Raw genomic sequence first — 16,590 nt, forward strand, 5'->3', positions numbered from 1 at the left:
ACCTGTTGAAATGACTCCTCGCAAGGGATTCCATGAGGACTCAGTACTTGCCCAGGGAGCACACAGCATAATACCTAATGAATATTATAACCTAGAAGACAAAGGGCAAGATCCCTAGACCCTCCCATCCTACGAAGCTTTTATCCTTCCCACCAAAATGCCCTAAACCCAAATAATCAGTAGCAAAATAAAATATAGATGTATTCAATAATCCAGATAACCTGAAAGCCAAAGAAAGAGGTCTTTGAGGAACCCTGCATTATCTACAGAACTGCTTCAACATCCCACCGCTTTTCTGCTCCCCCACAGTTGGTGTGAACTTGCAGCCCGATCTCCAATAGCAGCCCATGTCTACACATTCATAGAGAAGTCAGATGGCCTGAAAGAGTGGGTCTTGTCTCTTTCTGGAGAACTGCTGAGACACAGCAATGCAGAGTTGACCTGGGATATCCTGGTCCCCAAGTGCTTCCGAGTTCTGTGGCTAATTCATGAGTTCAGCCCATTCTTCCCATTCCTCACATTCTCTCACTAAATATCCCAATCAACTCTGCTGAGTGGCTTCTTTTCATTAGGAATATGAAAGCCTGAGTGTGTCATTTGGGCACTGAAATGCCTCTGGGAAGGCTCAGTGCTGTTTTAAAGATGCTACAGGAACTGTTGACAATGCCTGGGAACAAGGTGGCAGCAGGCAGCCTGATGAACAGGAAGAACAAACACCCTGTAAACCAGCAACGTGGCAGGGGTTTGCTTTGCGATGTAAAATACAAACAAACAAACAAACAAAGTGATTATTTAGCTGTTCACCCAGGGTTCAGCAGATGTGGTTTTCATGGGATCACACCAGTCACCAAGCATCTGGTGATCATGTGGCTCTGCTGATGTGTAAACATTGCTTTACGCAGTGACAAGGAGACAGGCACTCCTCATGAGAACTACATCCTTCTTTGAGCACAGAATTACTTAAAACTTTAAAAATAACCACAGAGCCAGGCATGGTGGCTCACTATAATCCCAGTGGCTCTGGAGGCTGAGACAGGAGAATCACGAGTTCAAAGCCAACCTAAGTGACTTAGCAAGGCCTTAAGCAACTCATTGAGACCCTGTCTCTAAATAAAATACAAAATAGGACTGGAGATGTGGCTCAGTGGTTGAGTGCCCCTGAGTTCAATACCTAGTACCAAAATAATACTAATAGTAACCACAGAATTTCTATCATCCATTATGCCTAATAAATATCACCTATTTTTTAACCAAAACGGTGCTTTTAAGTGTTTATGAGAATGATCTAACAGTTAGCATTTATTTTCTTAATCAAAAGTATAAAAGCTGGGCTGGGGTTCAGGTCAGTACTAGAGCTCTTGCCTGGCATGTATGAGGACCTGAGTTCCAGCTCCAGTACAGGAAAGAAAAAAAAAAAAGTTAAAAGCGATCATGTACAAAGGCCTAAGGGAACTGTTACTGCACCATGCACAGCGACATAGTACAGTACACCAAACAGCAGAAGGCAAGGAAATGAGCACAGTGAGACATCCACTGTGGAGCCAACCACGCAGCACACCCAGGCAATGGGCTTTAACCAGCTGCAACCGACGTGGAAAAGCAGAACTCAGGAAACGTGTTGTGGCCAGGACCACTTCCTGCAGTGTGGCCAACAGCCTCAAGCAAACCATGGCTCTCCTCCCACCCATGTGAAAGGCTTGTCATATGCACAGCCTCAACTAGTCAGACAGAGGCTTCAGAAAGACTGCTGACGAATTTTGAAATCTACAATTACTTCATTACAGATAGTATCTGTTCTCTATTGCAATTTCCATCATGATACTCATCATTTTGTCTCTGGATTCACAAAGCCCGGCTTCAAATCCTGGTTTCAAACTTAGCAGCTGTGTGGCTCTGGATAAAGTGCCCCAAATGGACATCATCAGGGTACTCACTTGACCAAGTTGTTGTTAAGGACCATTGCTAACATATGCAAACTGGAAAGAACAGTGCCTGGCACTGTGTTCATTATTATTAATATCTTGAGGATAAGATCACTTAGTATACTTATGATGGTTTATAAAAATACATAAGTCAGGGGCTTTGATAGATCACTAGCAATTATTAGCCTCCCTAGAACAGTGTGCTATGCAAAGTACAACTAGTTCAATGAGAAAGAACATAAAGATAATGGTTTAGTGACATGATTTTGAGATTGTTTACTATTTCTTAGTCAAACATAAAGTATTTTATGGCATCAATCAAAAACAAAAGCAAAAGCAATGATCTTCCACTACTTGGATGGCTGCCAATGCATTATTTCTTCTGCTGAAAGTCTGTTTTCCATTAGCTCTTGAAGGCCTGGGTAAATGAAAGTGGAGTGTTGCAGATTTAAATATTACTTTTTTACATTTTTTGACACCACAAATTACTTTAAGTCCACGCCTTTTCTTCATTATTTGCTTCCCTGTATATGTTCTTTCTATTTTTTCAATTTGGAACACTGTAAATTTAGCCTTAAGTATCCTCTATCCACCTCAGATTTGAAGGGGGAATGTAAATAGGACACACACTGTTGTATAATTATTTTTTATTTATTAAGAGAACTGTAAATATAGACCTTCCTAGGTCTTTCACAAGCTGATACTCAAGGAAAAACATTTTATCTGTTTCCTGAATATCTTGATTGAGCTTCTAAAGTGTAATGTGCAAAAATATCTAAAGTTCCTTGTTCCTTATGTAGAATTTGATTATCTTTCAAAACCCAAAGCTTCTGTTTTATTAAAATCTAATCCTCTGTTATCATGTGTGAAAAAGAAAATACACAATGATAAAAAAAAAAATACAGACTTATTCAAACTTAACTCCCCACCAACTTACTCCTTCATTCTCTAAATCAATGGCAAGCTCGTTTTCAATTATACTGGATAAAAAAAATAAGTAGTAATATGTAAGTACATGTCCTTATGCATCAGTGATCCATTAACATACTTTGTTGGATGACATTTTTTAAACATAAGCTACTTTAAAATCTAGCCAATTTATATGAAAATTTGGATTTTTCAGCTTCTCTTTGATTTCCTTCCCCCCCACCCATGCTAGGAACTGAATCCAGGGTCTTGTGCATGTAAGCAAGTACTCTACCACTGAGCTACATCCCCAGCTCTCAACCTCTTTAAAAATCAAAAGTTCCAACATTTGTGGGTCCGCATTCCCAGCATAGCAAATAGCTCTCTGGAGCTTAGCACCTCCTCCCATCAGCACAAGGTAGTTTCCAAAGCCTTTCAATATGCTGGCCCAGGAGTGGGATTGAGGGTGGGGGGTCCCACTTCAGTCACTGATGTTACTACCTAGTTGCCGGAGAGTTCTGAGACTGCAGCCTCTGTTCTACACTCTGAAGTGTTTTTCCTGGTTTCCTCCAAAAAGGAAGCACTGTCACAATTCCAATATTCTGAATGCATACTGTGGCCCAGCAATCCTATTCTTGGAAAAAAACTACAAAAGATCATCCAAATTTCTATGGATGTCCATGCAGCATGCTTATAATACAAACAAAATACAACCAAACTAAATTAACATAAATATAAGTAGGAACTGTTCGAATAAAGATGGTAAGTCCATGCGAAAGATACCAGAGTCTCCAAAAGCAGTAAGGTAAATCTAAGCTACTAAAATAGAAATGTGTCCAAAATATATGAGGTAAAAAAAAAGGCAAAGTACAGAACAGTATGTAATAAATGATCCAATCCATAAGGAAAATGAATAGATATATTAATATATGCTTGCATTTCAAATTTTTAGAAGAAAATACAAATAACGTTTCATTAGCCATATTACTTTCATACTTTAAAAAAAAAAAAACAGAAGCACTCTGAACAGGGATACCTCAACTCATATTATGTGTGATCATCACCACATCTTCATGTTACTTGGTTGTTTATCTTGGCAACAGAGTCCCTCTCAAGTCAAGCTTGACTCCATTTCTTCAGCAAGAAGGAAACAAGGCCTCCTGGATGACCCTTCACACCGGCACCAGGGCCGGCACGGAAAACACACAACGGCCACTCTGGAGTCTGTGCTTACTGAGAGCCCTGTGGTTCCTGTGGTCTCCTCTTCTGTCTTTTCAAAAGTGGACACCAATCAGGCAGAGGGGCAGGAGCTACTCCAGGGAGAGCCAAGAGCTGCCTGGCTCAGCTCCAAACATACCTTGTAGTTGGCTTCACATTTGCATTGAAGTGTGTGTGTGTGTGTGTGTGTGTGTGTGTGTGTGTGTGTGTGTGTGTGTGTGTGCGTGTCAGGGGTGTTATACGCTATTTCCCTTATGCCCTTACTACTTTAGATAGGATCAGAGAAGAGGAAGATAGAAGAACCAACTGGTTCCCTACTCACTAGCAAAACCCCTCCCAAAAAACAGGAGGGTAGGATTCTTCTTCTCATTAAAGGGAAACAAGGCCACGTGTTCCCTTCACAGGCTCAGGAACAGCAGCCAGCGCAGGCTGTTCTTGGCAGCAGCAGCCTCTGTGACCTGCTTTCAGTGTTACTAGGCAAGAAGGAGAATCTGCTGGGGATGGGAAGCCAGAAACAGCACGGCGCCCGGCCACTAGCGGGATACTGCATGTCAACAGCCTCTGCAGGGCTCTCCAGCCCACCCTTCCCAGCCCCCCAGAACTAGAGGCAGCGGTCAGCTTTCCCTCTCCCCACCGCTGACCCTAAAGGCATCCAACACGCACCAGAATACAAGGTCCAAACACATGGCACTTCCAAAAGTTATGACCTACTGCTAAACCAAATTTTTTGAGCAATAAAATAGCAATAATTAGAGGGAAAAAAAAAATAAGGAAGAGAAGACTCCCACTACACACCATACACCACTAGCTTTTCTTCAAAGCCAGAACCGGGTTGCTAACTTGCCCTGTTGTTCTCAATCGCTGTGGGATACAAAGTAACACCTAGCATGCACTTAACACAGACGTCTACTCAGAGCTTACTGACAAATCTAGAAGTCAAACAGGTTGCAAAACTTGAAAACGAGGTTATATAATATTTTACATAATATTCAAATGCTAATTTTGAAAGAAAGGAGAACAATACCCCAACTGCCTTGCTATTTTAACTTAGAGTCCCTCCCATTGAATGCCCTATCACTCAATAACTGTGATTCAGCATCGTCAAGTGTGATTTCAAGCCCCATCACAAAAACCATCCTAAATATGGCACAACTATTGCTGTCAAATAAACATAAATAATTTAAGAAGCTTTCAACAGAAAAAGAAAAAAAACATTCATTCAGGCCCTACTAATTCAGAACCAGTGATAATGCAAAGCATCCTTCAAATTTCAATCACCTACCTTATTAAACAACTGGAAAGATTAGAGATGGACTATTGGAGTTATTTAAGACCATCTATCTCCCTGCTCTTAAGCAGCACTTCCCTGCGTGTAATTTGTTCCGTTAAGGTAATAATTAGAAAAGAGTCTTATCTGTGGTATCAAGCAGGTCTATCAAGACTAGCTATAATTAGCAACTAGTGATAATATATGCCAATAAATACCTGCCCTTCATTTCAAATAGCTCATCAGTAAGCAGAGCTTGGTGGTGTGCACCTGTAGTCCTATCTACCTGGGAGGTAGAGGCAGGAGGATCATTTAGGACTAGGCATTTGAGACCAGCCAGGGCAGCATAGCAAGACATCATCTCACAAAACAAAACAAAACAAAAACCCTCATCCTGTCCTTCATTCTTTATTTTAAGTGGGTCTTCTTGTAATTTGCTATTTTCCGTTGTCTGGTATCATCTGCACACAGTGAGATGTCAAAAGGTGCTTACCTCCGAGTCTTTGGCCTGCTGATTACGAATGACTATCAAATTGTACAGGATTCTGTCGTCATCTGCCTCTGTGTGGGACACATCATGAGGCAGACTCCACAAATTCTTTTCGTCATCCCTTGCCAGAGTTGCTCCAAATGAGGAATATGGACTATTACCACTGTGGCATAAAAAAAAAAAAGAGAGAGAGAGGAGATATAAATTTTGTTTTATGCATATAAAATATAGTATATATCACATGTATGTAACATACAGTACAAATAAAAATACATATTATATAAAATAGAGTGTAATATATAAATGTATAACAAAATGTCTAATTTAGCTTTACTAATTAAGCACAACACAATCCAATAGTCAAAAGAAACAACAACAACAACAAAAAAATCATTTTAAAAAGAGCAGAAATGGGGCTGGGTGTATATAGCTCAGTGACAGAGTGCTTGTCTACTACATGCGAGCGAGAATCTAGGTTTCATCCCCAGTAGCATAAAAAGAAAACAAGAAAGCAATCAACATTAAGAGATGAACATTCTCCTGGCTCTGAATCCAAGGAAGTGTAGTAACTTAGAGCACAAGTTATATATAATAACTATTAAAATCCTTACACTGAGAACAGTACACAATAAGAACGTGTACCTAAATACTTCAAACAATGCAAAATGTGGACTAGGAATGTCAATAGCCCCATTTGGTACATTTGTTTCACGATTTTTTTCCCTTATAAGGTGGCATGTGTGTTTAAGATTAGCGATACAGCATCACATCTAGGGCATGCCATGCATAGTCCCAGTTAACCTCTGTGGGACAGGACAGGCAGGGTCACACTGGGGTCATTCACTTCAACTAATAATATGCATGCCACACTGACTACAGGTTAATCAGGTGGGCTGAATAAAATTGTGAGCAAACAGACAAGTCTCCTGTCCTTAGGCCTCACTAGAGTCAAGCCTGGAAAACACAATAAATGATTACAACTATATAATTAAAAACTGTGATAAGTGCTTGGGGCTATTCAGGGAGCCATAAGCACACAGGTGAGAAGCTCACAGAAGATTCTGGGGGAGGTGGGCATCAGGCAGGCACTGTGAAGAAGAGAGGTACAGCAAAGGTACCAGCATGTTCAAAGGTCTAGGGTGGGAGGAAACCTGGGGCATGTGTTAGAAGAAAGGGGACAATGGCCAAAGCCTGAACAGGAAGCTGGGCAGGAGCCAGGAAGACGTGGCTGTGAAGGACACATTTCCAACATTCTCCCATTTTGATCTTTATTCCTAAGACCTGGAAGAGGTTTAAGCAGGATGGTGACGTACCTAAACAGTACTACATCTTTAAAAGATCTTTCCAGGTGAAGTGTGGCGAATGCTACCAAGGCCTCAGGAGAGGACTTGGCAAATTTGTTAAGATGCATTTGAGGTAACTCGGATGAGAGATGCTGGGTACCAGGATTAGAACGATGTTGAATGGGCACTATTCGGGACTGTGCAAGGTGGATTAAAGGGACTTGGAGATGAACTCCAGCGTGGAAGGCTGGTTTATTTCCCCAGAGGGTGTGTTGACTCCATGCTCTGAGGCAGACCTAGAATGTCCCATGAAAAGGGACTGGCATGCACACCTGCAGGGGTGACATGCAGGAATGGCAAACGAAGACAGGAGACATCCAGATAAGCAGATGGCAGGTGGGATGAAGGTTAAAGTTAAGATGTCCGTAAATACGATGTGATATGCTCAGGAGTTAGCAAGAAGGAAATCTCTCAATAGGAAGAAGCACCAATCACCAGACTGGAGCTCAGCAGCAAGAACTGCCCAGTAAGGGAGCAGCTCCAGTGCTAGAGTGACGGGTGCAGATCAGGGTGCCACCAAGGCCCCAGAGTTGGGAAAGACAACCAGGCCCACAGGGGGAAAGTGAAGCAAAAGACGGGGGCAGAATGTTGGAGCCAAGGCCAGCAAGAAGCCTGGACCCTGAACTAGCACAGCGCTTAGGGCCTGGGTGCCACGGGGTGCTCCTGAAATCCCTCTGGTGTAGGTCAGACGTTTAGGGTCTGAGACTGGACAGGATAATCAGCATAAAGGGGAAAGGAGCAGTTTATGAGGAGTCAGGCCCAGTTCAACCACAGTGTTCTCAGACTGCTCCCTTCCTACTTAGGCCGACAGGGGCCTACAGACAAACACAGAGCTGAGCTCTTAAGAATGATGAGCCAGTGGAAGGGGAGGCAAAGGATGGCTTGGTGCTCTGAACATACGGCCTTTAACGAGCATGTTGAGCTCATTTGCTCGGTTATTTGTGTATTCAAAAACAAAGAACAGATACCTAGCGGTCCTAGGTACTGGGCTGGGGGCTTTGGGGACTCGAAAGTAAATAGGACACTGTCTCTGCCCTTAATATGACTATAAAGCAATGAGATAACTGCAACTTTTAAAAAGTATGCACGGAATGTCACAGGAGCAGAGAGGAAGAAGTGACCAATTGCATGAGATGAGAGGGAAACCCAAGAAAGGTTTTTATGAAGGCGACGTGTGTCCAGATCCACAGAAGCAAGGGCAACGGCATCTCCAGCAGAAGGAAGAGCTCAAGCAGAAACAGTGTGCGGAGGCTTCACAGGTCAGGGGATCCAGGCGTTCCCGCAGGACCACTGCAGTGGTGCATGGAGCCAGGAAAACGATGTGAAGACAAAGAGGTGACTGGGGTCAGAATGGAGATAGTGCTAGTCCAGGCTTTGTTCTGCGAACTGTGACAAGTTATCAAAGGAATGTGGAGCCTCTTTGGGTCTCAGATGTAATCACTCTGGATGAAGCAGGAATAAGGAAATGGCTGAAGAGGCTGTCACAGTCGACTGTCATAGGATGGTAGGTGGCTGAGGTCTTCGTGTGGGTGGAGTCCCTCAGGGTCACCAGAGGGCAAGAGTACAGGAAGAGCCGGGCAGAGACAGAAAGAAGGCCACAAGCCAACCACAACCAGAGTTAATCACTCTCTCTGCATCTTCTTCATTACAAGGAAGATCCTTTGAGGTGTAAGAAAGGCAATGTTTCAATGGTAAATAAATATATGATTTTAAACATTCTGAAACAGTGGCTGAGATGCAAATGAATGCAGAGAGAGGGGAAATGAGAGACTGCAGTCCTCAGGAGCAGCTCGTAGGTGACAGCAGGAAGGGGTCAAAGGTGACTGTGAGATGATGCCTTCAGCTGGGCAGAAGCCAAGGCTGACCGTGTCAAGATCTGCGTGCAGAGGGAGGCTGGACGCAGGCCTACCTGTGGTCACCGCAGAAGCCACAGAACCAGAGGACTGGTGGGAATGAGGAAAGACCGGAAGGGAAGGGGTGTCTGGAGAGAATGCAGAGAGCCCAAGATGACAGACAGCTGGAGCAGAGAGGGTTCAAAGAGCAGGCAGACAGAGGGGTGGCAGCACCACAGAGGACAAGGATCCAATTCCTTTTGCCTACCAACTCTTGCGGCAGATGATATACCACAGGCATTACCCCTTCAGCACCATGGGCCCCACACTCCACCCGCATTGTCATGCAACCATCTTGGGGGGGGGGGAATTATCCCCAGTTGCTTGACTTCTCCAGGGGCAGGTGACGGTCCTCCCTGAATGAGGTCCCCAAAGGGGGTCACCTAGCAACCAGGTGTCACACACCACCTCCAAAAGGCTGTGACTGGGATGCACCCACAAGGAAGCAGCTTTGATGACAACCCCACGTGTGGATGCTCTGGGTACAAACCGGCAAATTCCCCAAGGGTATCTCCCAGGGCAGCACCCATCTCAAGTCATGAAGGCCCCATGGGCAGCTCCCACCCCAGGCTGCGCCCACAGCAATGAACACACTTTTAGGCCAAGAAACCCTGGTTTCCTGACACTGGTCTTTCATGTTTTCCCCACCTTCAGTTCATTTTGATAACCCTGGTCTCCACACAAGGTGATAAGGTCGTCAAGGGAGGGACTGTGTTCACTGCTTCTGTGCCACACATCACCCGCAGGGTCTACCACAGAGTGGTTGTTTTAAGTACTTGTTGAGGGGCTGGGGTTATGACTCAGCGGGAGAGCGCTTGCCTCACACGTGCAAGGCCCTGGGTTTGATTCTCAGCACCACATATGAATAAATAAAATAAAGTTATTGTGTCCAACAACAACTACAAAAATAAATATGAAAAAAAACAAAGTACTTGTTGAATGGAACCAGCTGGGCCAGAATCCCAGCCTGCTAAAGGAAACCCTGGTCATAACTCAAGGTTACCGCCTTTTTAAACATCCCTAAAGAGGGAGGTTAGAAATCAGCATGCACTTGAAGAATCAGTAAAGATCACATTTGACTCGGAATAATCAAGTCACCTTTTGCTTTACGGAGCCACAATTTCTTTTCCTGTTTTGGGGTGATCAAGGCTGCCTCATTGGCCAGCACCCCCTTCTCACAATCAACTACCCCCCGCATCTCTTTTTCTCCTCTCTCCAGCTGTCTCTGTCTTTCCTCTCTCTTCTCTTGCTCTCTTTCCTCTCTAGCTGTCTTTGTCTCTGTCCTCTGGCTATCTCTCTCTCTCTCTCTCTCTCTCTCTCTCTCTCTCTCTCTCTCTCTCTCTCTCACACACACACACACACACACACACATACACACACACACACACACACACACAGGACCCCAGCCCACGTGGAACACTCAACTAGCCACGCATCCTTGGTCTAGGAGCTGTGGAGTGCTCTACAGGAAGGTCAACACAGGCCTCTTGAGAGTGCACATGTCTCCAGATGGCAAAGGCCTCCTGGGTTCTCCTCCCATCTAGCCCAGCCCTAAGTAGAAGCAGTGCTCCCCTGGTGTCCCCTGAGGAGCTTCTGATTCTGCCTAGTCACAGTGTAGAAGAGGCCCTGCATGAGCGGTGCCTCTCCAGTGCTGCCCCACCAGCTCGGGCCACCCTCCTGAGCCTGCTCGTCCTGCAGAGCCACCCCGTCTGCTCTGCCCTGCTGCCTCCTCTACTCCACTTTCTGCCACCTTCTTCTTATTCATAGTGACAAGCCAGGCTTCTTTCAAAGGCCCTGAGGTCTGCACCCCAGCAGCCCTGGGAGGACACAGAGCAAGGAGGGAGGGGGTTGCCACCCTGGGCTTGGCTCTCTCTCCCTCCACGACAATGATTTCAAAAAGGTTTGGAAAGAAGTGACAGCATTGCTCGCCCATGGCCACCATCTGCTGATGATAAATATTTTATTAACTATGTATCGTTTCAGGGGCTGCTCTGATATTACATCCTAAGCAGAAACTGCCCTCACTCCCACAAGGCAGGAGGAGGAAAGTCTCAGATTTCACCCTGATCCCACCCAAGGGCATGAGACCCCTTCTGGAGTCCTCTTTCAACAGGGTCTAGGGTCGGGAGGAGAGAGAATCAGAAATGCTAAATTCTGTCCCAGGGGACGTGGTTACAAAGTGCAAATGAGCAGGACAGTTATTTACCAAGAGAGACTGGGCTCCCTCACCAGTCCCGTGCTCCAGGCTGGCTGCCCACGCCAGCAGCTCCAGGGACCTCGCGGCTCTCCCCGAGAACCACGTGCCAGCCACCACTGGTGTGAGACTGAAGCCGAAAAGAGCAAAGAGATCCAAGCTCCAGGTCCAGGCAAACAGTCCTCGAGAGGATGCTGCCCCACCCCTCTCCCCTCAGTCCTCGTCTGATTCCCTCTAGAACGGGGCCTGGCTTCTAACCTTGCTCTCTCCGCACCTGGCTGCGAGGGAGGAGCAGGTGACTAGATTCTTTCCCTCTTCCTCCCCCCCCCCACCTGTCCTCCTTCCTCCCGCTGCCCGTCCTCCTTCTTCCCTTCGTTCTTCTGTCCTTTCTTTACCGTTTCCAGGACAGGCATTTTATTTTGGCTTCTTTTACTACCCACTTGATTCAGTGCTTAAACATCCTTTAATGCCAAGTTTAAAATCGCTTCCGTGGTGCTTTCTTGGCACTAAACCATCTTGGCTCAAGACTTCCTTCAACCCCAGAAACAGGCCCTCCGCCTAGGGGAGGATAGCAAGCCCAGCATCTGGCTTCTGGCACCTCTGGGACCTGCTCCGCCCCCTGGGCTTCCAGGCCTCACAGCTGAAGCAGAGCTCTGTGAGCCGCTGTTCTTATCCGTGCACCTGCTTTCAGAGGCAAGGAGAAGCCATGAGCAGGCAGGGCAAACTCTGCCTCTGGGTCCTCCAGGAAGTGCTGGGGCTCAGGAAGATGAGCTTGAGGAGGGAGCCTCAGCAGAGGAGAGGCCAGGATCCACACAAGGAAGGTTCTGGAATCTGTGCGTGAACCTCCAGCTCAGACCTCTCTCCCAAACTGCACACATCTGGATGCTTAGTAGAAAGCTCAACGAGGTACCAATGCAGCACCCGCTCTTCCCCTAGACCTGACTGCAGGCTCCCCTCCCCCAGCGTGGCAAGTTCTTCCTTGTCCACCATCAGGCCAAGACCCTGACGTCATCCTGACCCCCACATCCCCCACATCCAATCCATCAGAAAACCCCCTTCACTCCACCTTCACAAAGTGCCCGCCTCTAGCAGGACCCCCTGAGCCAGGGCTGCTCAAGGCTTGCATACGAATTCCCACAGTAGTTTTTTTTCACTGAGAGTTACTTCTTTCTATCATTATTTCCCCCTGCTCTATTCTGAGGCCAAAGTGATCCCCTTGATGTGAATCAGATCATGCCATCCCTCTCTAAAACCTCCCAGTGGCTTCCATTTAACTTAGAGTATAAGCCCATATCCCATCATGGTCCATAGACTGGACCAGATTCCAAGCACTCTGGCCTCTTTGCTTTTCCCTGAAGCTACGGGTCACACTCCTACCACAGGGCCCTTGCACTGGCATATCCAACCGCCCACACCATTTCCTCCCAGATGTTCCTTTCTTCACACCTCAAACATCTCCTCCGTGAGGCCTGCCCTGACTGATCTACTTAAAACTGCAAACATGTTTCCCTTCCCCACTCCACCTATTCTTGTTCCTACACACTTATCTCCTAGTTTACTTATTATGTTTACTACTTATTATACTCCTGCCCTACCACCACTAGAATAAAGCCCCGGGAAGACAGCAATCTGTATTATTTATTTGTTTATTTTTTGCTCAGTGATGATGCACCTCACACATAGTAGGCACTCAATAAATATTTGCAGAGTGAATAAACTCTTGTGTCCTGAGCTCACAGGACTCTGAACACCAGAGATATGGCTAGAATGTGTGAGTTCTAGCTGGCAAACAAACTCCTCACACTGTTTACTGGTTACATTTATGAAAGTCAGGCTTGTAGTCTTGTGGGAGGAAGCAGATGACAAGCACATATGTTGGTGTCAGGTGACGGCCAGGACTATGAAGAAACACACCATGAATAAGGTCCAGACAGGGGATGGGCCCTGTTTTAAAGGGGATGTTCAAGGCAGAACTTGCTGATAAAATGACTTTAAGCAGCGACCTGAACAAAGGGAGGCAGTTATTTACTCAGGTAACCAGAAGAAGAACATTCTGGGCAGGAAAGGTCAAGCGCCCTGAGACAAGGGTATGTTTGGTCTATCTAGAGAACCAGGAGGAGGCCAGCATGGCTGAAGGATGAACAGTTTCCCTTTATGTTCTGACCCTGAAGTTTCTAAGCCATGCTTAAGAGCCCCAAACTGGAAACCACCCTTAAAGTCCACTAAGAGAAAAGGTGAATTTGATGGAATGTACTAGAAATCCAGGAGAACCATGAACCATCTGTGCGCCCCACAAGAGCACAGATGGATCACACAAAGTCGAGCGCACGAGGTCAGGTGTCTGGGCACATACGTGGTTTTGATCCCATTTACACGAAGCTTAAAAGCAGACCACACTAAAGTACATCCCTAAGGTGCACACTGAGGTGGTAAAAAAAATAACAAATAAGGAAATGACTATCACAAAAGTCCAGATCTGATCAGGGAGGAGACATGGGGCTGGCAGTGGCTATCTATTGTCCTGGGTGGTGGTAGCAGAAGCCGGCACTTTATAGGTGTTCTTTATACACTCTACATAATTTTGTATGTCTTGCTTTTGTTTTGTCTGTGATACAGACACACAAACACAAGTTTTTTAAAAGCCTAAATTAAAACTAAGTAAGAGGCAATTTAGGACACCGTCAACTAATACAAGGCGTACACTATCTTTGGACACACACTCTCACCAAAATTATTTCCTAAAGGTCATTCTAAAAGAATAAAGTGCCCAGCGACTCGGGAGGCTGAGGCAGGAGGATCATGAGTTCAAAGCCAGCCTCAGCAAAAGAGAGGTGCTAAACAACTCCGTGAGACCCTGTCTCTAAATAAAATACAAAATAGGGCTGGGGATGTGGTTCAGTGGTCAAGTGCCCCTGAGTTCAGTCACTAGTACCCCACCACACACACACACACACACACACACACACACACACAAAAAGAATAAAGTACACAGAACGTAACTGGCACAAAACAAATATTTGTTAACCAAACTAAAAAGGACTTCAGTCTCCAACAGAGTTAAATAGTTTAAGCATAATTTACTTTTTAAACAAAGGTGTCTGATATAATCACTTTAAAGTACCTAGAAAGTTCCAGGAAACCTAGATCACATGACATATAAAAGAAAGAAATGTCATCTTCTGGGAACTTCCAATGACACTAAGACTAAGGCAAGGCAGAAAAGGAGAAGAGAGATTCTGTGAGTTTTCAGGCAAGAAAACCTGTAAAAGTCATCTTGTGAATGGAGTGTGGCTGACTTACCGTACAGCACTGCCCTCCGACTTACGGGGCCTGAGGTCCTGCTCCAGGAACCACCCTATGACGCACCCCAACCCTCCCCTGGGTCTCAAGAAGGAAAAAGTGCCAAACTTAGAAAGTGGGAAGTCCTGATGCCAGGGGCACCGTCCTGCGCTAGCGTCCTTTGTGTCTTTGTAGGTGCTTCCTGTGAATCACGGTCTGGCCCAGGGCTGCACATGCAGGTTTCTGCAGGAAGCTGGGCATGAGATTCATCAACCCTTCCCAATCTGCTCAGGCCTGGCTCTGGGAAACCACAGCATGGTGTGGGTGGAGCAGAGGGGTGGGGGGATGAGGCCATCTGGGCCGATCCTGGGACCTCACTGACATTAATATATCCTCCAACACTTTCCCTCTGAGGATGGAAGACAATTTGATCCGCCCGAGGTGAGTCCACACTGTACCAGGAACGCTCTGCACATAAGATGGCTGTGCGTCTACAGTCGGTGGTGGTTCTCTTTTTTAAACGTTGCCAGCCTTCCCTTCCCCCACTCTTGCTTTGCACTGGCACCTGGTCTCTGGCCTCAAGACAGGAAAATGAGCTTGGGGTTTCTGGACCACAGGCTGTCATTACCCAGGGAAAATGTCCTACTCCAAGCAGTTTCTAGCACCCGCCATATCAGCACGGTGACACACCTCCCTGCACAGGGCTCTGCACCTTCTATGGCACTGAGCTATAAAAGGATGTGAATCCCAGTTCAGCTGTGCGTGCCTCTGAGCAAGTTACTGAAGCTCTCGGTGCCTCCGTTTCTTCAACGTCAAGTGGAAATCATAGACATAATTACAGTCAATCCTCATAATCCACGGATTCCACGTTTGCAAATTCTTCCACTCACTAACATTTACCTGTCACCCTAAAACCAACAGTATTGATGGTTTAAAGGTCATTCATGGACGTGTGCAGTGAAAAACAGAGGCGGACATTCAACGGAGGGTAACGACCCGCCTTCTTGTCTTCAGCTCTCATACCCAAAAAAACAAGTGTCCTTTTTGTAGTACAGTCAGTGATGTATTTTGCATTTTTGTACTTTTTATTGATTTCTCTGTTCAGAGTTTTCCCTATGTGCTAAAATATATGTTAGATGAGCTTCATTCAGACAAACCGTGGCTGGGCATGAGTTCCATTTCAAGGGACTAACAATCTATATTAAATAAAGTGACTTTGGGTAGAAACTCGAAATAAGATTGTGTTAGGACTGGTCAGAGAATCAGCTCACAGGAACCCAACTCTCTCTGTACTTCCCCCAGGAGCAGGATTCCGTATTCACACATTCAGTAATTCACACACAGCAGATGTAATGAATTCAGCGTAAGGTGGCTTTACAAGACAGAACTACTGAGTAACAAGACCCAGCAGCACCTCATGGCCAAGCACTCAGGACATTGCCTCCTACACTGAAAGGCCTAGGACAACTGTGCAGAACCGGAGGACAGGGAAGACAGAGCTCCTCCTCCGCCTGCCTGCTCCCCTCACCTGAATCCTGCAACAGGGCGACTCAAACTATGCCATTTCTTCATGGTCTGTGGGCCATTCAGGGAAATTCAATTCCTTCTTAGAGTAAACCCTGGTGCAGACACTAAGTAATTGTCTAGCTCCAGCTGAGACTGTATATTACTTTTTCCCTATTGGGAATTCAGGCACTGTAAAAAAATAAAACCCTGGCCTCTGTTCTCGGTCCGTTGCCCACAGATGTGATCATCAGTTCTGTTATCAACAACAGAAGTTGTATGTGGGCACTGACAGGAGAAGGCAGTGAAGTATTTGGAAGCTCGGAGCCATGAATGGTTAAAGCCCAACCGTCACTGTTAATTCTTTCCATTTCTTCTTTTGCTTTGGAAGAAAGAGATAGTGATGATGATGCTTGTCAGTTATTGACAGCCAATAAAAATGAGAGAATAAGAATTATACCCCCCCCAAAAAAAAACATTCAAAGTAACCCTTGTGAAGATGCTATAGTCCATGCTGCTTGCTCTGCTCCCTTACGTTACCTTTTGGTCTCCTCAGGCCTCTGATGCCTGTATAGG

At 45.7% G+C, this 16,590-nt stretch overlaps 1 protein-coding gene across 1 annotated transcript in view; it reads right to left on the bottom strand.

Annotated features, from left to right (window-relative positions):
• Mreg (melanoregulin) overlaps positions 1-16,590 on the bottom strand; it is a 59,259-nt gene that overhangs the window by 35,811 nt on the left and 6,858 nt on the right. Inside the window, exon 2 of the mRNA XM_005331840.5 lies at positions 5,807-5,966. Within this exon, the coding sequence (XP_005331897.2) occupies positions 5,807-5,966 (160 nt within the window). The remainder of the gene's footprint in view (positions 1-5,806; positions 5,967-16,590) is intronic.

This window comes from Ictidomys tridecemlineatus, chromosome 7, assembly GCF_052094955.1.
Source record: "Ictidomys tridecemlineatus isolate mIctTri1 chromosome 7, mIctTri1.hap1, whole genome shotgun sequence".
NCBI lineage: Eukaryota > Metazoa > Chordata > Mammalia > Rodentia > Sciuridae > Ictidomys > Ictidomys tridecemlineatus.